Below are 24799 nucleotides of genomic sequence, written 5' to 3' on the forward strand. Positions count from 1 at the left end.
TATATTGATTTTAATTATGCAAAATTTCAGTTTGACAACATTAAATGTTCAAATTTATTAGGAACCTAATCAACTGGCTGCCTAGTTATTTTTCAAGAAGCCTTCAGGGCAAGCTGAAAGATCCATAGCTTTTTTTTGCATATAAGCATCCCACTGATAACAATGCAGGTTTGTGCATGCAAAAAGAGGATGCAAGCCTTTGTTTTCAGAATTAATGTCCTTGTGGACAATGGCCTGCAAAGAAGTATTGTCAGAAACTCTCATTTTGCGGTCCTCGAGATTCATTATATTCTAAGATTGGTGATCTCATACTATAAAGAGTTACAATTAACTGCAACTTCTCTAATGCTGAATGACAGTCTGGTTAACAGGAATCTTTCCTCTTCCACTCAGTTACAGCAGTTTTCCAGCTATGAAAGGAATAACAGCGTTTCAGAAATGATGTCTGGTAAGAAATAGTACCAGAATAACAGTCTAGATGAGAGAAAGCAGCTGGCAGCCTGTGGGATGATTTTTCTCAGCCTCTGATGGCTCAAACTTCTCCTACTGTGGTTGCAAATGCTTGGGCCCTTTCTTTGATCAGCAAGAATTCCGTCTGAGCTGAGAGAGCAGCACAAGTGGACAGCAGATGTGCCCAAAACTGGCATCTGTCCCACTAAACTGTTAAGAAGCCCTGATCTAAGAGCCAGTGAATCTCAGAAGGTGACAGTGTCTCATTCTGGCTTTCATGGGGCCAATATTTTTTTTTAAAACAATAAAATCAGATCTTTAATATAAAATGCTACTGATGCCATTAAGATTTTTGCCTTTTCTTTTATACCCCTGTTATACCTTTTACAACTTCTGTATTCCTAGTGCTTTTTGCCTACATTCTTGGACTTGTTTGTCAAGCTGGGAGACTAAACATTTTAAAAGCTTCGTAGTTAGGGATCAGTGTGCCCCAGACCCCAAGGTCCTCTCCAGAACACATTCTGTAAACCAAGATAGAATCATCCAGGGGAAGGTTCCTTGGGGAGGGGGGCTCACTTGAGCCTCTCATTGGGGAATCTTTGATAGATATGCTAATTAGTAAAACCTATAATATTATACCCAGTGTTGGGGGGGGAGACAGAGACACAGAGACACAGGGAAAGACTCGGTGGGGTGCATCTCGATGCATATGACCTGGACATGTACACCTAAGGATCCTTAAAAATAAATACCAAGGTAAAATCCCTTTTCCCCTTCTAACCGTGTATGCCTCTTGATTTTAAGACCAGGAAAAGGCATCACTACCATAGTTCAAGTGCTCAGCAAAAATAGCTCACGTGCTTATTTCAGAGTCATTGTGGGACTTACATTAATTGTAATATATTAACAAGAAAATTAATCACACTTATGAGGGCAAGATGGTACCTTTAGTGTCAAACATTTCATTTGATCCACGGCATACTGTTCCCTGCAATATGTTTTGGTCTTCCTAGTGATACATCTTTTGCTGGCATGGGCAATCTGCAACAGAGGCATGGCTGAGTCAAAACTACATGCACTGGGAGAAATGAAGAAGTTATTCCTATCTACTGTCCAGGAAAAGTCAATCCAGAAGTAATTTGTTAAGTATTTTATTCCATTTCCTTCCTGGAATAATTTATGCTCTTGAACATTTTTTAACGTATAGCTAACAAGAAGCTTCAGACTATGTAAGACTTTATAAATATTTCAGTTATAGGCAGGCCAAGTGCATAATCTAATTACTAAAATCAGTATCATACTAAGGCAAACCAGAAAAAAAATCAGTTGAATACAGCTCCCTGAAGTGCCACCATTTTATATTTCAAACTCTGGCCTTTCCTCTGCTGTACAAGAGGAACGAAGTATGCAGGACAAATGAGGGAGTTCTTTAGCTGACTGAATGTGCGTGTTCAAAAAAGTTTGGAAAAATAACAGGAAAACTCACACTGGCTCAAATTTCATTTGCTTCTATTTTCTGATCTGTTCCTTCAACTAAACTTCTCCTAGAAGAGCTATAAAAAAATCCACACTGGAAATATACAACATTCATACATTTTGGGTCAGCCAGCTGGGTCACTTGTCTCAAACACTTTTCCAGCCACTGAGAAATGTTCTCTTACAAATTCTGTAGGTCCACCTTTCCAGGTCTTGTCTTCTGCTGTCCAAGTGAAAAAAAAGTAAAAATAATATTCTAATATTGTGCATCCCTTGGTTTCATGGCTACCTACTCCTCACAAGTACCCATGACTACCATCACTGAGTTACCCCTCTTAGGACTTTCTATGGATAAACATTTGTACTGGAAATTGATGTGAAGTCATAATGGTTCTGAAATAGGCTTACCCAATTCTTTTTTCCAACACAGATCTTCAGATTCTTTAAAGAATTGATCAAGCTGAATATCTAAATTGCTCACTATATGTTGCAATTAGAATGGCTTAAAATCTTTAAGGAGTTAAATTCTGCTGAAGAAAAAAAACATATAAGGTGTATATAAAAAACAAGCAAGATGTATCTATGCAGCCACCCTGCAATCTTAAAAATGTCTATTCCAGCCTTTGTGGAAACCAGATACTCAGTCTGTGTGTCTACTGAAAAATTGATGAAAAATTAATGCAAAAAAGAGAACCCATTTCACAGGAAACTAAAACAAACTGCTATGAATCTTGCTGAAAATTACTGTTAGGCAGTAGTATAAAAATGTAACAGATGAATTTTCCTTATCTGTACCCATTCCATCCAACTCACACCATGCCCTTCCTCAGCAAAATGTTACTTGCTTCAGGTAGATGGGCTAGCAGAATTTTACCAGCTTGTTTTAATTGCCTAATACGTAAATTAAAATAGCTGACTCACTTGAAACATCAGTTTTGTTTGAGGATTAAAAACCATTCACCTGCAAAAACAACAGGAAATATCCCAAGAAACATAATTTTGTTTTGACTACAGAGGTTTCTAAAGGAGAAGAAAATTTGCTGTCAATTGCATTATATAGCATCAGCTAGAGAATACTGGATTCTAGCTGGTGAGGGATCTGGAAGAACACTGCTTGTCATATGAAATAGGAGACAGATGAGTAAAGTAGAGCAAAGGGACATGGTACACAAAAGATCCAAGAAATAATTGTATGAAGTTTATGGGACTCTAAAGTAGTTGAAGTTAGTCAGACAAAAGTAAATAAATTCTGCCTTACTTGGCAGAGACTGTAAAATTAATGAACACTTAAAAATAGTTCCAAACATGAACTCTTCCTCATGTTTACTCATTGTTTAAGTGCAGCTGAAGTTAATCATGCTTCCAGATTCTGAACATAGGATACACAGTCTTTAGATCTTGTAATGATTTGTCTGGTTTTTAAAAAGTATTATAGGTTTGTATTTTTGACTGCAAATATGCAGATATTGATATATTTGAAAGCTGATACACAGTGGGGTTGACTGAAAACATACAGAAACAATCTCATTGATTTTTATTGAGTGTGGAGAAGATCACTAATCTGAAAACCAGTATGATAAATCTTGTTCTCTTCAAGATGGTAGATACACAGACAACCCTTCCTAGCCTCCACCAGCTGCTTGCTGGAGAGACATTCCCTTCTTCCTCCCTCTCCTGTGGCTTTAAACGGAGTGAATTACTCTTTAGCAAATATTTTTGCAAGCAAGTCTATGTTTGCAGCACACCATGGCTCCCCAGGCAAAGACTCCTAGATTTTGCAGGCAAGGTAAACGCATCAAGGAGATACACAGCTGGAATAAAAATCCTCTCTGTGCAGGGTCAACTAGAACCATGGGCAAAGCTGAGATTTGCCTAGAGCAGCTAACAGACAGAGGCAACAGCATTTTGATGGCTCTACTGCTTATACTGCTTGTGCCAGGTCCCTGGAAAGTCCTGCTGGTGGCTGCTGCCGCCAGAGGTCCTTGGGGCTGCAGTGCTGCTCAGGAAGTCATGGTGTCTGTGCTCCCCATCTCCACCCAGGCCTCAGGAGCCACAAACCCAGCTCCACAGAGCTCTCCTCACAGTTTTATAGCTCTCCCCACTCCTTTCTGCCTCTGGCCCACGACACCGATCCAAATGTTCCTTAGCCAGCTCAGCCTCCCCAAAACTGCTGAGAAGTTTTGGATCAGTGCTATCTTTGGCCTCTTGTTCAGGACTTGCCTGACTAATAGCAAAGCAAGAAAAATCTAATGTAAATGTAAAGCAATAATACAGTTAAAATATTCTGAGTTTTTAGGACAAAATTGTAAGGAAGAGTCCATTTAATACCAAGAGAATAATATTTAGAAAAAGCTGTGTAGCCAGTACCCATTGCCTTGTAATGCTCAGGACCAGGTGATACTGAATTGATCTCTAACAAAGCTGTACTTAATTTTAAAACCTAGTAAAAAAAAATAATAATACAGGGTTCATTCTACTCATGCAGATTACCAGAAGAGATTCAGCAGTCTGGTGAAAGATAGCCAAGTTACCTTAACAAATCCTGACATTTAAATATTTTTCAACCTTCCTCAAGAAAAGAAAAAACCTGGATGGAAAGTTGTCAGGCTGAAGGGACTACTCTTCACCTCTCTGAAGTTTGTTTTCTTTTAAAGTCATTCCCCACTCCCCATTCTATTTGAATGCATTTAGAGCAGTCTTAGTTGCATAATTGAACACAATTTTGAATGCCCTTAATCACATGGAAGAAAAGAATTTCTGAAAGTGTGGGAGTAGAGAAACAAGTTTTATTCCAGAGTCCTCCACAAAGGGGTCAGAGGGTATTTTAGTATCAAAGCTCAGGAAGTGAAATTAAAGAATGTCATTAATTATGTAATTTTATTGATCTGCTTTCATAAATGTTCTCTGCTATAATTATTTGCAGGGTTTCTGCACATGGATCCAGAACACATGCTAAAGCAAGTGGCATCATATCATCCCAAACTAGAGTAAGGAAGGGATGAATCACAGTCCACTAAGGCCTGTCAGGATCAACGTGGCTTAGTGCAAAAAAGCTTCTTATCAAAAGAGTTTGGTATGGCATGGTCATGACACGTCCCTCAGGGTGGGGTTTTTGTGATACATGACCCTTTCTGTACACCATAGGACTGGCTTGGATTTTGCAGAGGTTCAAAAACCTTTGCAACCAGTACAGCTGTGTTTCTCTGGTGCAGGGAGGAGGGCTGCATAGATTTGATTCCACTCAGATGTATGAGCTTCATTCAAACCAGATAAATATCAAAATTATTGAAGAACAAATCTAAACTAGGCACTCCTTCCCCTGAGGGAGCCAGGGGACTGTGGGCAATAGGAACAGACCAGGTACTGAGACATCCCCTTTCTTGTGCTCAGGGAAAAGAAATAAACACCACACACACAACTGGGGAAGCAACACCAAGTGGTCACACCCATTCTAGTGCAACCAGTTTATTTTCAGTTTGTTCCTTTAATGTTATCCTAAGACAACTTTCCCAAGTAACTAGGCAACCTCCAGCGCCCCACTGCTGAAATGGTTGGCTACTGACAGCAGGGGAAAGCGCAGAGGCACTTCCACCCCAGGAGAGAAGTGCGGATGCACTTCCATCCCTGGGCTACACTGCCGCCTCACGGCACTTCTGCTACACAGCTCTCGTTTCCTCCCTCTAAAACACCAAAAAGCCCACGATCAAAGAACAGTTATCTGTGATGCTGCTGGTAACACAATTCTGACAAACTGTGCCTGTTCTATTCAATTGTATTATTAGGAGATATAAGGAAGGACAGAATCTCCAATTTAGTTCTGGAGAGAGACAAACCTGAGAGGGGCAGAGAAGCAGAACTCAGTTATTTGTAAAATTGGAAGAGTGGTCTGAAAGACAGGAGGTAAATCAGTGGTTTAGAGCTAGCAGCAGAGAGCAGGACCCAGCAAACAGAAGGCAGGCAGTGAGCAACGGAGCTGACAAAAATCCTGCAGGAAAGAATTTGGCATTGAAGTGGTTCACAAGTTGAGTGTTGTTCAAAAATATTCTGGCACTGTGAAAAAGGAAGGTGCTACTTAGAGCTTTATCAATAGAAAAGTTATCTCTAAGGTGCTGGGAAATACAATACAGCAGAAGAAGGATGCCTGTGTAAAAAACATAAAGTAGAAACGGTTTCTTTACAAAGCTTTTCACGAACTCAGGTTTCACAAATGTTTGTTTAAAGCATTTGCCTGAGCTTTTTAGACACAAAGCCTAAGATCTCAATTTTGAATAAAACTATACCTTCCTATATACCTGAAAGTCATATATGAAAATACCAAAATGCAGAAGGACTGAACTGAGCCTCAAATATAACTTTTCACTGAGATCCAGCCACAACAGAAAATATGTCAGGTTTCTTTTCCTCACAGTTTTCAAGCTAATTAATGTTACATTCAAATAACCCTACAGTAGCTGAGCTTACACAGAAGAGTAAAGTAACATCTCTTTTCCCATGGACTTTAGTATGCAAATGATAGAATCTTTTCTACAGCAGTCTGTATGTTTTAACACTAATTGTTCCTGGGACTAAAAATCAAGAAAGTTAACATAATGACAAGCATGGAGGCATAAAAGGATAAAAAATTCAAGCATGAAAAATGACATTATAACTTCATTGGCATCTTTCTCATTCAAGATGTTGGTGTTTCCCAAATAATAATGCAGAAAAGCAATCAAAATGATGAACATAAATTATACTTCCTTAATTTCTATCACTACTAGAAGCAAAACATCTGGAAGATCCTAGAAAACTGCCTCTCTTCCAAACTCCAGTGACTCCAAAGGAAACAAATAATCTGAAGGATTTTGACAGTACAATTAAGTATTCTAATTCCCCCATCTACGTCGCTGTCTAAAGCCAGGACTACCAGAACATGTAGGACTGGATGGGAATTAGTCAGAAGGGATGGGAGACACTGAGGAAAATATAGACATTTTCTGTGAGGAATGCAGAGAAGCAATGTGGACCTGAAAAAAAGAAGAGAGGAATACTGATAAAATAAATGTTTGGACAAGGAAAATCGAATGAGAGTGGGTTGGACAGGAAGAAAAATAAGAGAAGATAAATGTAAACTCAAAACAAAGAATAATGAGAGAAAAGATTGTTCCTGCTGAGCAGTTTAAAACAGAGTGTAGTATATTTATTTATGTCTAGAATGGGAGGATGCGGGGAGTGAAGCTGTTGATTCAGGTTTTAAACATGTAAAAGTAACTAAGACTACATCTGTTCTGTTTGATAACTTAATTCTTCAGTTCAGTCCCAGGACCTGGTCCCTTGTCATTCACATCTGAATATGTTCATCCACTTGTGTGCTCTCACTCAAGAGTTAATTGACTGGTTCCCACCAGGGAGAAGTCAGGGCAGGGACCTGGAGGCTGCTGTGTGACCAGCATAGATAAGACTATGCCATCATCCTCCCCAGCCTGTCCTCCAAACGGAGCCAGCTCACCACCCACCACAGAGATTCTCACGCCACTGAGCACACAGCAGAGTCCCCCCGTGCTGCCATTCAAATGCCACTCAGAAGGGCTGCTACATGGCCTCAGTTCATCCCAAGCATTTTGAATTAAATGATCATGAAGAACAGATATTACAATTTAAGGTGCCACACGGAGCCCTGGGGAAGCATGTCATGGCATGGATCCTCCCACAGAGGAAATAAGGCTGAAGCAATGTGGTCACAAGCTTGGCAGCCACCCTGTCAAGTGGTGTTAGAGCTACAGTGGCACAGGAGCAAAAAAATCACGCAGCAAACTTCTGGCTCCTGGAATGAGGTGGGGATTGCTTTCACCTGGATGCAGACAGTGAGCTGGGGTGAGTCCGGTGTGCTTCCCTCTGCCTTCAACCCAACAGCAGACATTTATAACAGCAGCTGCAACCCAAAAAATAACATTTTAGGATCACACCCAGAACAATAGAACACAATGAGTTTTGGTCAACTGCCACGCAACACACCCTTGATGTAATACTAGAGTCACACATGGCAAGGTACTCCATTATGAAATCTTACATAATCATCTTTCATTAAATTATTTTCTAGTGTTGTTCTCTGCTTATGATTTTATTATGTTTTCCTCTTCGTTGTTTACCTCATTCATGAATTAGGTTTCCACATTTGTTTTTTGTAGGACAATTTAATAATTTCATGATGTTTTTAGAGGTTTTAATAAAGAAAATATATGAATAATAATGAAATACCACGAAAAGTAAAAAATTGGCAGAGGTGATATAAATCAATGCTTTACTGTATTTCCAGGGAGGACAAAAATGGATCATTTCCTACCAAAAATAACTATTTCCAATGACTATTAGAAGTGTAGATAACACATCAATCTAGAATCGTGTAACTATAAAAATTGCTTTGTTTTTTTTTACTTTCATTAGAAGGAACAGGTAATAACACTGAGCTTGAAAAAATCTTGACTGCATTCTTTTGTAATAATAATAATAATTTTCCTTTGAGCAGGAGGAATTGTCCAGTTAACAACTGCTCATAGATCTCTTGAAACCTTTACTTTGTAGTGTTGCTTATTGAAGTAGGCACGTGAGCTTACCAGAAGCTTCCTGTCTCAGGTACAGACACCAGTACACTTCTTTTGATGAACCTCGTTTAAAGAATGTGAAAACTATTAAAAGTGGTGAAGCCTTGTTTTTCTTTGCACTGCAGGAAATTCTGACAGCCTCAACATCCTCCCATGAGCAAGTCATCCCAGTCCAGGTGTCACTTGGCCTTGCTATAAACCTGGATTAGGCAGGAGGGCAGTCCTCACAGACAGGTGTGTGCATGAACACCATTGATGTGCATGAATCCATCAGTAATCTCTCCAGGAATGTGCAGACTGATTGATAAAAGTGCAGGTTGCAAACTTCCAGACAGATGGCTACACTATTCAGAAGTGTCCTGGGACCTCTGGGGGTGTCACAGCACCTTGGAAGCCCTGGGGAAAATCACATGCAGACCTTCAGGATAATGTTTTCTTTAGCTGCAGAGCCACTCCCTACCTGCAGAACATCTCCAGCAAGTCTGTATTTGCTTTCCAAGCAGTGAAGCGCTGCAGACTAAAGACACCCTAGGAAAAATGCCTTCTGAGACAACTGATCAATTTTTCACTTTGCCCTTTATTCTCTTGGAGGTCAGCTGCTGTTGCTGCTGTTGTTGCTTCATGAACGAAGCCTAAATCTGCTTAGTAGTGTAGAGCTGATTTGCAAAATTCAAATTTCCAGCAAGTTGTGTGCCAAGAAAGATTCCACAAGACGCTCTTGTAGAGACTTGCCTTTACCACTGTGTTAGCAAGATCTGCTTTATCCTCCAGGACACTGAAAACAGCACTATCCAGCTACTCCCGGACGGATTTCATGATTGCAAAAGTGATAAAAGTTTCAGATTTTTTTCTTAGATGTGAAAAGCAGTAGCATTATTTTGCTTCTTTTCTACATCCCAGCCTATGTAAAGGCACAGCGTATGTCAAGGAACCTACAGGGCAGCAGCACGAAGGTAGGATGCTGAGCACTGCCAGTGCCCTTCACTTTCACCAGTACTTGAAGTCGAAGAAAGTTTGGTTAAATTTCAGTCCTCCAGCAAGCTGATACCAAGCCTGGGTTTGTTTTTCTAATCAAGAACTAACCAAATGCATGAAAGTTAGGCTTCTTCACAATGTCTTTATGAGATAAGAGATGGCTACCTCTCTTCCTACTCTGTGTTACAGACAAGGTGAGGAGGAAATCACGTTAGCCACGAGTGTCCTTATTAATGGAACAGGGGAGAAGCCAAAGAAGGAGGTGAACAGTACAGTGGGCATCCAGATGAAGCTGTGTTTTGGAAACAGATGGCACTTCCAGTCCTCTCTAATGGAGGTGAGGGAGTAGTTTGAGGGGAACGTTCTCAGTGGAAATTATGCCTTAAACATTTATCACTTGTGCTGCACTTGAGCTTTGTGCACCCTGCAGGACTCAGCAGACACAAGCATTTGTGATCCCAACAGGTGAACAGGATTTACTTTCTGGATACTTTTAGTGGGAGACAGGGGAGAAGTGCACAAGATCAGCTGTATCTCATCCGTGTCCATCCGCAGGGCTGTGCTGATGTCAGCACAGCCCAGAGGAGCAGAGCGGGGGAGGGAGCCCAGGGCCAGGCGGGGAGCCAGGACAGCAGCGCGGGTGGCTCACCCGGATCGGGCGATCCACAGAACCCAACCTGAGCGTGCCCTGGAGCCGGCGGCAGGAGAAGGGGAGGCTGGCTGGGGATCAGCGGGTGCGATACGGTGAGAGGAGTCAATATTCAGTTAAATCTTAACCTTGCTTTGTATTTCCCCAGGGATGGACGCCTGTGACGTTAAAAGGAAACCATTTCAACACTTACTTTATGCATTTAAAAATCAGGGAACGCGCCCACACAGATCAGCTCTCGCGTAGCAGCACATTAAACACTCAAACCTGAGTCACAGTATCAAGGAGGTTGGAAAGGACCTCTGATATCATCGAGCCCAACCCATGACCCGGCACCACCGTGTCAGCTGGACCACGGCACTGAGTGCCATGTCCAGTCTTTCCTTAAACACCTCCAGGGACGGTGACTCCACCAGACCCCTGGGCAGCCCATTTCAGTGCCTAATCGCCCTTTCTGTGAAGAAATTCCTTCTAATGTCCAAAATTCTTCCTAATTGTCTAGACTGCACAAGATATGCAGGAAGCCCTGCGCGCACGCCGCACTGCGAGGTTTTGTGAGGAAATTCGATCTTTCCCACATTTAATGACCTTTAATGACATTACGGCTCTGGCGCCCAGCAGGGGGCGCTGCCCAAGGGCGCCGCCGCAGCGCAGGCCCGCGCATGCGCGCAGGGCGCGGGGACGCAGGACGCACGGCGGTCGCGGCCGAGGCGGCGGCGGCTGAAGGAAAGCCGAGGACGGGGGCTCTGCGCCAGGCGCTGCCGACTCTTCCCGCTCCATGCGCAAGATGCTGCTGGCCGCGCTCTCCCGGTTGCTGCAGGGCCCAGCGGCCGCCGGCAGGACGGTGAGTGCGGCCGGTGCCGGTGCCGGTGCCGGTGTCTGCGCGGCCGGGGCGCGGGGCTGGCCGGGGGTGGCGCGCGCCCCGCCGTGCGCGGTGTGGGAGGAGCGCGCGGGGCACGGGCGGAGCTCCGGGAACAGCTCGGGACAGAGGGCGGGAACTGCCCGGGAACTTGTCACCGGCGGCAAAAGAGAAAAACTGAATAAAAATTAAAGAAAAACACTCAAACTGAGGGTTCCCCCCCAACCCCCCCGCGTGGCGATCCCGAGCGACAGTGAAATGGTCGCCGTGTGCGGGAGTTCGTTTTATAAAGCCGTAATGGCGCAAGGCTTTGGTCGATGTCGGGTCAGGTCCCTCAGAGGGATCTGCTCGGCCCGGTTGGAGTTCAGCGTCTGACTGAGCTGCTTGACCTCCCTTTGCTCAGCCAACAGCCCCTTTCCATTTCTGCATGAGTTTTCTTTCAAAGCTTGTTATTTTTTTGTCATTAGTGTGAGTCATTTGTCGTATTTTATCTCTCTTGTGTGAAAAATCGTACTTTTACCACTTCATTCTGCTTATTCCACTGTAATGGACTGTGGCCATGAGGAAAAATTAACCGTGCTGAAAAAACCTGTTGGCAAGACCAGAGTTAAAGGTACTTTTGGTAACTGGAAATCAGCTGCCTTTTTGCCATAGAGAGCAGATGTGTTGCTGTACCCCCGTTTCTGAGGCAGCACTCTCACCCTGGCGTTCACTGCTTGTGGATGTCTGGATCCATGAGAGCAACACAAGGGAGAACATTTACTGGAAGCTCTTCCTATCTGTCTTGGGGCTGCATATCTAGGAGTATTTCCTAATTCACAAATAAAATATCTAGATTAAATTTTGCAAATATGGGTGCCTAAAATTCATCCGGAACTTGGCCTGCTTGGAGATAACTGCATTTTCCTGGAATGCCAAACTAGATCTGGTTTGGATATCTCAATGAAGATTTTTGGATCCTCTACTGCTTACCAAATATGTAAATATTTGTCTTGAATTGTTCCTGTGCCTCTGTAGTGAAGGCATAAATTACCAAACTAATAAAAGTAGACTTAAGCCATAAAGCACTATCCCATATATGCTTTGAGCATTTTCCAGAGTGTATTTCCATGTATGGAAACTACCACTTGTAGTGTTCTGTTCTAGCTGGATAATAATTTGCTGAATTCTCCTCTCCTAATTGTTTGGTACAGCTACTTACTCTTTTTTTCTTCTTTTTTTTTCCTTCCAAATGCTGCTAACCTAGGGAGCCATTAGTGAGGTAAGGCCTCAACCAGTCTTGTCAGGGTTTACTTTTGATAGGTGTACTGCCCATGTATCAGGACTTTTGTTCGTACTCCTCAGTGTTGCTTTTATGGCCTATTCAGTGCAGAGGATTTAACCAGGTGGCCTAAAGAGATCCCTCCCAACCCTGGCCATTCCATGATACTGTGAATCCAAACTGTGGATTTATTTCCAGCTCTAGAAGTAAAACAGCTTTTCTTCACTGATAATGCTGATGCATTAGTGTAAATTATTAGGTAAATAGTGTAGAAACTTGGTTTAAATTAAAATCTAAATATTTAATATGATAACAGGGCAGGATGAATGGGGGCATTGTTACTGGTAAGTCAGATGTGCAACAGAGGAGGTAACCAGGATGGGTTGAGAATTTTCTCCCAAACTTCACATATGTCAGACCTTTTTTGGAGATGGTGGCCTGGACATACTCAAAATTCTGATGGAATGTACCTTCAGCTAAATGTATGGGAATTCCCTGGCTGAAGGAGCTGCTGAAGTTTTGTGTAACTTAATTAGCAGTACAGTCTTGCCGCTAAAGATGTAGTGTGTTCCTTATGCTGTGGCCACAGCACATGCATGGAGACAGGCCCATCCTGTCTGGTGCTGCAGTGGAACTTGCTAAAGTCATCTAAAGTCACCACCATTCATTAGTCAATAGCCTGTGTTCATTCTTTAAGAGGGACCAGCAATGTATTTTTAAACATCCTTCTTATCTCTCCCCTACCATGCCACCCTTTCTGTTCTGTGTTTCATGTATCCTCAGGTACTTTCTGTGTTTCCACATCATTTTTAAGTAGTGGCCATGCTGTTACTGAAATGATGCTCTCTCTCTTCATTGTTACGGCTTTGAATCTCCCTAACTTGCCTTCCTAGCAAAAAGAAAGAGTGAGAGTAGTTCATATTTCAGATATCTGCTGGATTCTTTTTGGTTGATTGGTTTTAGGGGTTTTCTTTGTTCTATCAAGGCAAACTTCCAGTCAGCACAAAGAGTCAGCAATCAAAGTCTGCATTGGCTGTCTCTCCTCATATTGTCAGCCTGGTGTGTGAAGGGATAAACAATTATTTTTTGTGGTTTTGACGCTCTTCAGTGTCAAAAGTTTTGAAACTTACTGGATTTATTTTAGATAATCAAGGATATTACAAATTTTAATTCTCTTTTTCTAATCTTAATTTTAAATACTGGGTTTTAAGAGACTTCAACATTGGCGTACAGAATAAAAGTTCCCTAGTCTTATGGGATATGCCACTGGTGATTCTAATTCGTAAGTTATTTCAGTTTGGGAGTACTTTTAGGAATTACTTGAAAATTCACACTTTTACTTGTTAATTACATTTAAATATTGCTCATGCTTTGGTTTTGTCTTTTTTTAAAGGCCTCTCGAGTGATGGTAGCATCACGTAACTATGGAGACTTTGCAAGTGAAGCTACGTTTGAGGTTAAGGTAAAGAAGAACACTTAATACTGGCATTCTGTGTAAGCATTTGTCACAAATCTTAACCTGATGGACTGGTCCCCATATCTCTTTCAGTTAGAAAATATGGTTTGAATTTCCAGAACCAAACCCTCACTATCTGACCTGATTACTAAGTGCAGCTGGAAGTACTGTGTTTGGCAGTATGTTGTAACGTTACTTGTTTCTTAAGAATGTGAAGTTAGATTTTTTGCAGCTGTGATACTGCAGTGCAGCTGTGAGAACAGAGTCAGGAGCAAAAGAACCTTTTCTGTTCTGTTCTAAGGTTTCCTTACTGCTTTTAAAACAATTAGGTGTTTGCAGCCTATCCCAAACATGCAGCTGATTGAGATCCTTGTGGGTTTTTGAGGAAAAAATACGGCATCCTTTCAATGTTTGACTTGGTGCTGCTCAGAAAATGTGTGTTACAATCTGTCAGCTTTCCACTGTGGCTGGGTCTTAGGAAGAAGTGATGTTTCTATTGGCAATAGCCTTTGTGCTGGTGTTTCATTCAGGAACTAATGAAAGAAAATCTGAACGAAGTAATTTGGGTTGTTTTCCACCCTCTCAGTTTGTCTGTGCCTGTAATGTACAAAAATAGTTTCACAGATGGAAGGGAAGGAATGTGTCTTTATATGAAAAGTCTTTTTTTGAGTAGATACAAGGTTTAATGTTTGGTCCTGTGTTGATGACAAGACTCTAGAGTTTCTGTTGTTCTGTGAACTTTGAAGCAGAGTCGTCTTGGGTAGTGTGCCCAGGTGTTATATCCAGTTCATGTAGGTGTCAGTGGATTTGCTTTGGAGAGACTTTTGCTTTGATATAAACTGTCATTAACCCATATAGAAGTATTTTGGCCATTTTATCTGCACTGACAGTAATTTGTTTGGTCTCTTCCACTGAACTTACTGTTTGTTCATTATTATTTTATTTTAAATTTTGTTTATTAATTTATTTATTTAGTATGAATGCCTAAAATCAGCCCTCCCCCAGTAGGGTCCATGGTTTGGGGAGGGAATTGTGCTGCACACATTTGACTGGCAGCGTGGCTGGTGGAGCAGTGGTTTGTTACTGCTTGTTAGAAGTGGTTGTAGCAGAGGTGAGGGCCAGTTTTAGGGCCAAATCGTACAAACCATTTTACAGAGGAAACTGAATCTTTCTTATCTCTTCAGTAAGCCACTGTAGTCCTTACCAAGTATTTGCCATGCAACAACCATGGAAGTTGCTTTTTTCCATATTTTCTGAGGACTTCCACTTTTGTGAGTGGAAATCCGTCTTTATTAAAAGCAAGGGTTTTATTTCCCTGAATTTTGAAAGAGTGCACAAACCTTGCAGTTGTTCTGACCTCTGAATTTAGCTTTTGCTGGCTTTCTTTTTTAAAAGGAATTACACTGTGAATTTGAAAATGGCAGATAAAAAAAATAAAGTAATATTCTTAAATAGGATTAATAATTTTCAGGAGATAATGACTTGTTTAACCTTGCAGAAATGTGATCTCCATCGGCTGGAGGAAGGGCCGAGCACCACGGCAGTGTTGACTCGAGAGGAGGGGCTCCACTACTACAAGACCATGCAGACCATCCGGCGCATGGAGCTCAAGTCTGACCAGCTCTACAAGCAGAAGATTATTCGTGGCTTCTGCCACTTATATGATGGTCAGGTAAGAATTTGTGGCCAGGAGGTTTCATATTGTCTTACCTTATTTAATGTGGGGATTTTATTAGAGTGGAGAATGTAAAACGGAGTATCTGTGTACATTGTGAGAGAAGGAAAGGGATGGAGAGGAGGCAGGAGGAGGGACACAAAGACAGGGAAGGGCACAGTGAAGCTGAAGATCAGCTGAATGTGAGGAATGAACCACATTTGAAGGCCTGCATTTTCCTCTTCAAGTTTCACTGATGTTTTTTTTTTCTGTATCTCATGGATCATGTGCCCACTATGAAGCAACAGCCAGGAGAAGAAACTTTGTGAACGTACTGAGACTTGGCTGTCTGACCATTATCCCCTGATGTTTTTGAATTGTGATTGTTGAGATACTTCACTGGGGGTGGGGGGGGGGGGAGGGAAATTCTTCAGATTTTTGCAGATTTTGGTTCCCTCCCATGTGCCTTTGCTGGTCAGTCAGGTTGGAATTTAGAGCCCAAGGCTGTTGTAGCTCCAGACCTGTCACCGACCCTTAGGATACATCCTGTATGTGTGCTCTTCCTGTTACCTGCTGGTATTTGTTGCATGTCGGATCAGCAGTGTCCACACTGCTGACTGAGGGAATTGTGTGTTTTTCTTCATGGCTAAGCTTCCTTGTCCTTTGTGACAGGAGGCTTGCTGTGTGGGGATTGAGGCTGCCATAAAGCCCACAGACCATGTGATAACAGCGTACAGAGCCCACGGCTTTACCTACACCCGAGGAGTGCCTGTCCGGGAGATTCTCGCAGAACTCACAGGTTTGTGCTCTGTGGAGTCAGGATTCACTTGCTGCTGTGCTTGTGGCAGAATTCTTTGCTCAAATTCAAGGTGATGTTGATGCATAAAGTACAGTGGGCCTTCAGAAGCACTTTAGTGACATAGCCGAATAAATCAGAGTTTTAATTTTATGATGCAGCCAATTTTACTTTGAAAAATAACAAATAAGGAGTATTTAAGTGCTGGTCCTTCTAAAGCACAAATTCATAAGATTTTTCTTGATACCATATGCTGTATTTGTTCTGCTGCAGCAGTTTTGAACTTGCTGATGGTAGGCATTTGGTCTCAGTGGGACAGGGCATTACCTTTCCTAGGAGACAGGCCTGGATTTTCAGAATTACACTGGTGAAGTCTTAGGAAGACTGGTAAACATTGCCTATAATAATAAACTGAATGGTTTGGGAAAATTTGACTGTAACAAGAATATTTAATGATAATTGAGACAGAGATTTTGCAGAAAGGAGAGACGGCTGTGCACAGTAGGGTTGAGGATGGAGCAGGGAAGAGAAGATCAGCCTGATGAACTCTTATGAGATCTATGAACAGATGCCAGAAGTGAAAAATGAGCGAGGAGCTTGAAGGCCTTTATGAATCACTGGTATAATAAAGACTTGATCTGAGAATGTGCATGCTTGAAATGTTAGTATAGGAAAGCATGTTTTGGAGTTAGAGAAGAGGTATTGTAAAGGTTTCGTAAACTAAGAATTGTGTGTCCTAAGAGTGCATATCAATAACGTGCACAAAAGCCCAGAATCTAGTGGATGACTGGTTTGCCAAGTGTCACTGGATACTGGTAAGTCAGAAAGTAAATGCAGAGATTGCCATGACTGAAGCCAACTATTGGCCCTGAAGCTACAAATATGAGTGATAATGTGGTGGGGGTTTTTTTCTTAATTTCATTTCATGACACGCATAATTTTCTATAACATTATGCTTGACTTTATTGGGGCTCTTTTAATTGGGAATGAGTGACTGCAGTAGAGAGGCTGTTGTTACAGAAAATGACACTTGGGGAAAGTTCCTAGAGGGAAGTGCTGCTAGAGCCCATTCTTGCAAAGAAAGATCTTGACTACAAATGCCAAACTGAAGGACAGCTTGAGTTACAATGACCAGGAAGTGACAGAATTAAAAAACCTTTGAATGAGAAGGAAGCAGAGTCACCCAGAATAAGACCAGTAGATAAGATCCTATAGGAAACAAGCTATAAAAAAGGACTTTTCAGGATGTAGCGGGTTCAGTTCGTAAACCAGGCAGAAATGCCAATTTAGTGTAGTGGTTTGGTTCAAAATATCCATCCATTACTTACTTATTCTCTTTCTGTGAGATAAGAATTAGGAGAAAACAAAGCAGGCACAAAACTTAAAAGAATACAAAAAAGTTTATTAACAGACCTAAAAGAAAGGGGAAAAAAAATCAGACTAAACCCTCAGAATACTTCTCCTCCCCCCACCTTTCTCCCTTCTCCCACTGACCATGTAAAAAGACAACCGTTGAGATTTTCAGTCAGGTTACCACCTCTATAATAATCTTTTCCAGTTCACTTAGGGAGAAGAGTCTCTCTTGCTCATGCTACGGAGACATCTCCACAAGACACAGATCTCTCATGGATTCAATGTCACAGCGAGACAGCCGGCTGGGTTGGTTCTCTGCTCACATGTGGAAGTCCCTTCCCTCGACTTACAGCTTTCCCCACAACTGCTTTCGAGGGTCCAATCTTGAGCTAATGGGGTACCATTTTAAGGTTGAGCTGCTCAGAAACAAAGGTTCTCTTCACCTATCTCTGGGAGCATCTTCATCTCCAGGAATAGAGGCCCTCCTCCTCCTGAGAGCAAGGGTCCTCATCAAATTACAGCTACTGTCATTTGCTTATTCCAGCACAGGTGCTTTTGCTCACAAACACAGTTTGAATGCTTCAACCCACCATGCTTTCATGAAATTACAATGAGTACTCTGATATATCATAGTCCATCACCACCATAGCTTTACAACAGAATTTCAACTTCTAAGCTCGAAGCATCTCCTCTTTCTCCTCCCTCAGGGTTTCAGCTCTTCCTTCTTCACTGACTTTGGTGTCTTTATGGCATTGACTCGGGAGAGGATTGATGTCTGCAGGCTTCATCTGTTCTGGAGGAAACTTACAGCACTAAAAGGGTTAATCTCACCCGGGCCTTGCAGCTGGAATTCGCTTATCGCTGTTGGTCACATGATCTTTGCCGGGCATTGCCTGCACGGAGCAGGGCTGTGGGGGGGCCGCGGATGGAACAGGGCCATGCCACGGCCGAGCAAGGCCCGGCCCAGCCCCACTGGGCCGCCTCCAGGCTCCCCCCCCCCCTACCTGTCCGAAAGCCGGAAGGCAAGAGAGCTTTCCCGGGGTTTGTTCATTCTTAAATGTGGATCACAGAGGCGTGTCAAGCTCCTTAAGCAGCTTTAAAAGTTGCCAATATTCAAACTAGCCAGTTGATAGGTTCTGTCAGGTCATAGAGGAAGCTGTAATAAACACCTCTTTGCAAGAGAATCACTTCTGTAGCTATGCTAACCTATGACGATTACATGAGAAATGGGTTTGTGTTCTAAGAAAAGTAGAAAGTGTAGCAAAAAGTAACACTAGTTAATCAGGAGTTCTTAAATACATTCTAAAATACAAGAAAGGATTGTATAAAGTGGAGAGAGTGTACTAGAGGTAAATTACCCTTACTGATAACATTATTTTTCTTAAAATTAGACTTTTTTTTTCCTTTGGCCCCATCTGGCAGAATCTGTAACAGTTCCCACAAAACTAAGTCACAAACATAGGAAAGGTATGAGAAATATCAATAATAAAAATGATCTACTATAAATTAAGAAAGAGGAGTACAAATTTCAGAAGGAGACCCACTTCTAAAATAAACACCAGGGCTAATGCAAAGAAACCAACCAGAGAAGCTGTGCATGTTAGAAATAAAATACAGTCCTCTATGAATAGTAACATGACAGATGAGAATAGGAAATGGAATGGGCTGATGAGAAATTCTGTGTTCTTAGATGGGCTCATTTAAATAGGGTTTGTTGTAATGCTTCATGGATCACTGGTTGTCTTCAAACTACACCTTGAATAAAGCTGGGCTGGGTCACTTAAGTTTATACTAGGGTGGAATGGGGAGCTAGTAGTTGTTGGGTTTTTTTCAGTGTCCTGTTGGTAATTTTTACTTGTGATTATTGTCAAAGGGAAGACAAATCTAAATTATTGCAACTAACTTGGAACATTATTCTTACCTTTCTTGCAGAAGCCAAAAGTAATAGTATGCTTCTTGCAGATTACGTATATGAGACCTTGTTGTCTGTAAAAAAATTCCCATATTTATCTGAAAGTGCTCTTGTATAGTAGGACACTGAAACTTTTGATTGGTTTTAAAATTTCTTCTTAATCTCATCTGTACTTCTGGAATTATGCTTTCATTATTGTTCTCTCTTTTCCCCCCTTCTCTTATTTCTTTTCTGAGATATTTAACTGTAAGCTTGTATGAGAGAGGCCATCATGTCCTGACTCCACACAGATCTAATGACAAAGACATGGTCTTAGTGTTATTACCTTTAGGAACTGAATAAGATGTTTCCATTTGTATAGTATTTTTCCTCCAAAAAAATAAATTGCTTGTTATTCATGTTTCAGGTCGAAAAGGAGGCTGTGCAAAGGGAAAAGGAGGATCAATGCATATGTATACCAAAAACTTTTATGGTGGCAATGGTATTGTTGGTGCTCAGGTATATACATCTGTTTTAAAGCACAAGCTGAATTTAGCTCATGTCCTGTTGCCAGTGTCTCCTCTCAGTTTTTGTGGTGTGAATGTGAACTTGTATGCAGATACCATTGCTCTGTGGCTGTTACATCTTATTCTGGTATGCTCACCAATTTGTAAACTGTAGCAAAAATGAATCTAATTGAGAATACAGTTAATGTTTATATTTTGACTGTAATACCATTTGTAACAAAGGGAAGTGGGTGGGTTAACAACTTGTTTGTTGGGCAGGTCTCTTAACAGCCTAAATGTCTCCTTAAAGTTCACAGGCTGCCTATCTTCAACTCCTTTAAATGTTGTTCTAAAATGTTGTTTTGTCCTGTACTCTGTGGCAGGTTCCTCTTGGAGCTGGGATTGCGCTGGCCTGTAAATACTTTGAGAAAAACGAAGTCTGTCTGGCCTTGTATGGGGATGGTGCAGCCAACCAGGTAAAGGATGGCTGGGGGGAATCGATTTTCCTTCTGTGCTCTGTGAGCTCTGCCTTTACTCCTAGGAATGGGAGAGCACATTTTGCCCTCCCCATGTACCTGCAACCCAGGCAACATTGATGAACTCCATGGAGGTGGCCAGGCAGATTTGGACACTGCCACCTCTTATTTGAGTTGTCTTAGGTGTTTGAGTAGGGATGTGTTCCAAGAACTCTGTAGTTCTCAGACAGGTGCTTCAGATGAACATTTAAATTAATTGCGAGGTGCTCTTTATATATCAGGAATGTAGCATGTGCTTGCAATTTTTTATCATATTTTGCACCAGTGTGAACATCTGTCCTTCCCCACCCCTGTTTTGAACTTGGGCCATGTCAGTGGAGGGAAAGCTTATAGGCTCCTTCTGGTGTGGAACACTCTGGATACTCAGGGAGTGAGTGAGGCTAATGGTTAATTATGTGAATGGTACACAGGTCTTGGGAGGAGGGGTTTCCACTTACTCTTTACCCTCTTTCCAGTTATGCACAGCTCACCTAAGTGGGACACTGAAGTGTCTGTGCTCTAAGGAGGGCTATGAATGGTGGCAGTGAAGATGACAGTGCTGCTGGATAGGGAGAAATGTGTAAATCAGGTTTCTGAAGACAGAGAAGAGGACAGAGCATTCTGGCAGAGGCACTTACTATTGACATTCCAGCCAGTCTCTTCATGTTATCAGCGGAGACGATAAGCCAGATAAGCAGTTGGTTGTTTAGAGTGTACCATTGATAGTTCCACACTTCCGAAGCACAGGTCGAGATCTCAGTTCATGGTTTTCCTTAAATTTGACTCAGAGCAACAAGGCTGATGCAGTCACTGCAGTCAAACTTTGCTGTAGCAGCATCCTGTCAGATTAATCAATTGTCAAGTTTTTTACGACTGTTGCTGAAATAATTGAGTGCAAGGTTTTGTGCTACCCTAACACAGATACTGATCCAGGCTTAAAAATTAAGTTCTATAATCTTCAGTTGTGATGAAACTTAAGTTGCATCTCCTAGTTGCAATGAAAGTTACTTTATATAGTGCAGCTTCTTTTATTTCTTTGGAGCAGTAGCAAATGGCTAATTTCAGATCACTTTTAGTATTAAAATTTCTAGACATCTGCAACTGAAGGATTTTCAGTAGAGCCTAATGTTTGAAGGCTCAGCTCCCTGATGAGATGTAACTTAACTCTTTTTCTTTCAGGGCCAGATATTTGAAACATACAACATGGCTGCCTTATGGAAGTTGCCTTGTATTTTTATCTGTGAGAACAATCGGTATGGAATGGGAACATCAGTTGAAAGAGCTGCAGCCAGTACTGACTACTACAAAAGAGGATACTTCATTCCAGGGCTCAGGGTGAGTACAGCTTTTTTTTGAGGGGGAATGTGTGTGCACACACCTACACAGTGCATGCATATGTATCTCTTTTATTTTTACATATATGTACTTGAAGCTGAATTCTATTCCACTTGTGGTAATACTGAGAGTGGAAGTTTGGAGGCTGGCATTTTTTTGCCTTAACATGTCTTTTCTCATTACCAGGTGGATGGCATGGATATTCTCTGTGTCCGAGAAGCAGTAAAGTTTGCAGCTGAGTACTGTAGAGCTGGAAAAGTAAGCCTGTAACTGGCATTCCTTCTCCATGGGTGGAATTCTTAAAAGCTATTGCTGCATAAGTAGTTCCTCAATTTGTTTTAACCAAACACAATATATTATTTATACTGTCATTTTTTCCCATTTCTACCAGTTACATTCTGTTGTGAAGGGTGTTCCGACTGTCAGGCAGTTGTGTTCTTTGTGATTAGTTAGGGGAGGCATCAAGGAAAGTAATAATCATTCTATATTTACAAGGAATGAAAAGTGAATTAAAAGTTTAGTGAGTCATTGTTAGTGTTTTTCACCTAAATATAGTAACACTGGCTTTGAAGATTTTTAATACTTGAGTAATGAAGGTTCTGTGAGAAACAACAGGTAATTTCAAATATTCTGAATAAGGGTGGAATGACATTGGAAGGGAGGAAAATGTTTAATGCTGCTCAGTAAGAATCTGATAATAAATGCTTACACTATCAGCACATGCTTTCACTTGAAAAGAATTAGGTTTCATTTTACTGAATGAAATTGTATGTGCTAATGTTATATAAATTAAACTGAGAAAAAAACATAAAATAATTGATCACTGGTGCATTAACCTCTAGCAAATAATTGCTGCTGTAACAAGCTGGTCACTTGTGGTGGTAACACTCCCTGTATTGCTTTCCATTTTAAGGGCCCTCTTGTGATGGAGTTACAGACATATCGTTACCATGGCCACAGCATGAGTGACCCTGGAATAAGGTACTGTCATGTTCATTCTTCTTTCTTTTTTCACTGAAAAGAAGTAAGTATTGATGGTCAGATTCTAAGAGATTAAACTGTGAAATTCAGTGTTGAAATCAGTTGTCAGATGCATTTGAAGGTTTCAGTGAAATCGCTGTGAGCAGCCTGGTCACTCATCTCATCATCTGTGGCCATGTAACACACTTGGTTTTACTTGCAGAATTAAAAGATGTGGGTTTAGAAAAAGCACAAAATCAGTTAAACTTCTGTGCTCTCTATTAATGAATTCTGCTTTCAGTGTGACCTCCTGGTGTGTCCTAATGAAGATTTGGCTGAAAAGCATCATGCTTCTCTGGGGTTTTTAAAAGAGGATTAAAATCCTGTTAGGTAAAATTACAGGAACACCACTTCCTAAAAATACAAACATCCAGGTGCCAGAGAGACTCAGGCATTGCACCAAGTGACCAAGCTGAATTTGTCTGCAGGAAGTAAAGGTGTATCCGAGCTCTTCATTGGAAACTTGCAGTGAATTGGAAGCATGTGCAAGTCATGTAGCTCCCTCCCTGGGTGGGATGGGGAAGGAGGAAATACGGCCCCTCAGAGTAACTGTCTCAGGCTGGGTTTGCTCCCCTTTCCCTTGAGTCTGGAGCTACTTCTGCTCACTTGGCAGATCTCGGACTCTGCTTGTTGCTGTGCTATCCTTTAGGTGATGAATGTTCTGTTTTCATTGTTTCCCTGACAACTCTTTGGACACACCTTTTTCTAAAAGTGAGCTGTGTCCAGAACCTCACCTCTGCTCCAGGGTTCATGTCTTTGCCTATCTTGTCCCTAGCTATCGTACTAGAGAAGAAATTCAGGAAGTGAGAAGCAAAAGTGATCCCATTACTTTGCTGAAGGACAGAATGGTCAACAACAACCTTGCTAGCGTTGAAGAACTAAAGGTATGGTTTTAGTTGCTTAGGAAGCTCTTGAGCAGTCACACCCTGATGATCTCCAGAAAGCACATTGCAGGCAGTGCTCTTTCTTTACAGTTCTTAAAAGGATTGCTTTAACGTCACTTTTATAGGTGAAGTTTTGTTGCAGACCAACTACTGAAGTTGTGTTCTGCTGGAAAGGCCTTTTGCTTTTGGGTGCTGAGTAAGGCTGGGGATGGCATTTGCTAACAGGTAGAAATCAGAAATACCTGGGCTTTCTTGACTCCCTAGGAAGGGGGTGAGTCTTGGAAAGGGAAGTTACCAATAGTGAACAATCTTAGTGAAGGAGTCAGGAACCCTCTAAGCAAATGTTGTAATGAGTCAACTGTGTAAAAAATAAAAAAAATGGCACTGACACAGTATTTCACATAACCAGAATAGAAAATACAAAGGCTCAGTGGGGTCATGCTCATCTGTCAGTAAGGTACTGGTACTACCCAAAATACTGCAGTTTAGTAGGGAAGGAGTTTCATAGGTTTTTAATTTTATATTTCTAGTCGGTATTAACTAATTCTGACTGATACCTAATCATAGCATTTAAATTCAAAATTATGATGGTTTTTCTGAGCTGTCTTCTAATAAGCATCCATTTCTGGCTTAGGAAATTGATGTGGCAGTAAGGAAGGAGATCGAGGAAGCTGCTCAGTTTGCTACCACTGACCCAGAGCCTCCACTGGAAGAACTGGGTCACCACATCTACTTCAATGAGCCACCCTTTGAAGTGCGTGGCCCAAACCAGTGGATAAAGTACAAGTCTGTCAGCTAAAGCCCTTTTTATTGGTGTAACTTATTCATAAGAATAAGTGAATGCATTTACAGAACTATAATAAAGAACTCAAGCTTATTTAAAAGCTCTTTCAAAAGAGGAAACTTGTAAGGAAATCCATCTGAGTATGGAATTTCTTAAACATGCTGAATGTTGTTTCAGAAGAAGCTAAGTCAAGAGAAAGTGGTTTATTTAAAGTGCTATATATTTGCTTTACTGACTTTCTTTGAATTGCTGTATGTGTTATGTACAGTGTAAAAAGAAAAAAAAATTAAACTTTACCAACCTTTCTCTAATGGTCTGTTTGCTTTGTTTCGTTGTGAATGCTTTCCCAGAAAA

The 24799-nt window shown here is 41.5% G+C and overlaps 1 protein-coding gene across 2 annotated transcripts; it reads left to right on the forward strand.

Annotated features, from left to right (window-relative positions):
* Positions 1-10797: 10797 nt before the first annotated feature.
* PDHA1 (pyruvate dehydrogenase E1 subunit alpha 1) lies at positions 10798-24756 on the forward strand. 2 transcript variants are annotated; one of them, XM_048287298.1, is made up of 12 exons: positions 10798-10975; positions 12237-12251; positions 13645-13713; positions 15206-15379; positions 16034-16160; positions 19829-19920; positions 20291-20383; positions 21602-21757; positions 21944-22015; positions 22671-22738; positions 23553-23661; positions 24296-24756. In XM_048287298.1, the coding sequence occupies exons 1-12, from the start codon at positions 10910-10912 to the stop codon at positions 24458-24460; spliced, it is 1206 nt and encodes a 401-aa protein (XP_048143255.1). In that variant the 5' UTR covers positions 10798-10909; the 3' UTR covers positions 24461-24756. The 2 variants fall into 2 exon arrangements, with proteins under 2 accessions (XP_048143255.1, XP_048143264.1); XM_048287307.1 differs by lacking the exon at positions 12237-12251.
* Positions 24757-24799: the final 43 nt, after the last annotated feature.

Source organism: Corvus hawaiiensis, chromosome 2 (genome assembly GCF_020740725.1).
Source record: "Corvus hawaiiensis isolate bCorHaw1 chromosome 2, bCorHaw1.pri.cur, whole genome shotgun sequence".
Classification (NCBI taxonomy): Eukaryota; Metazoa; Chordata; class Aves; order Passeriformes; family Corvidae; genus Corvus; species Corvus hawaiiensis.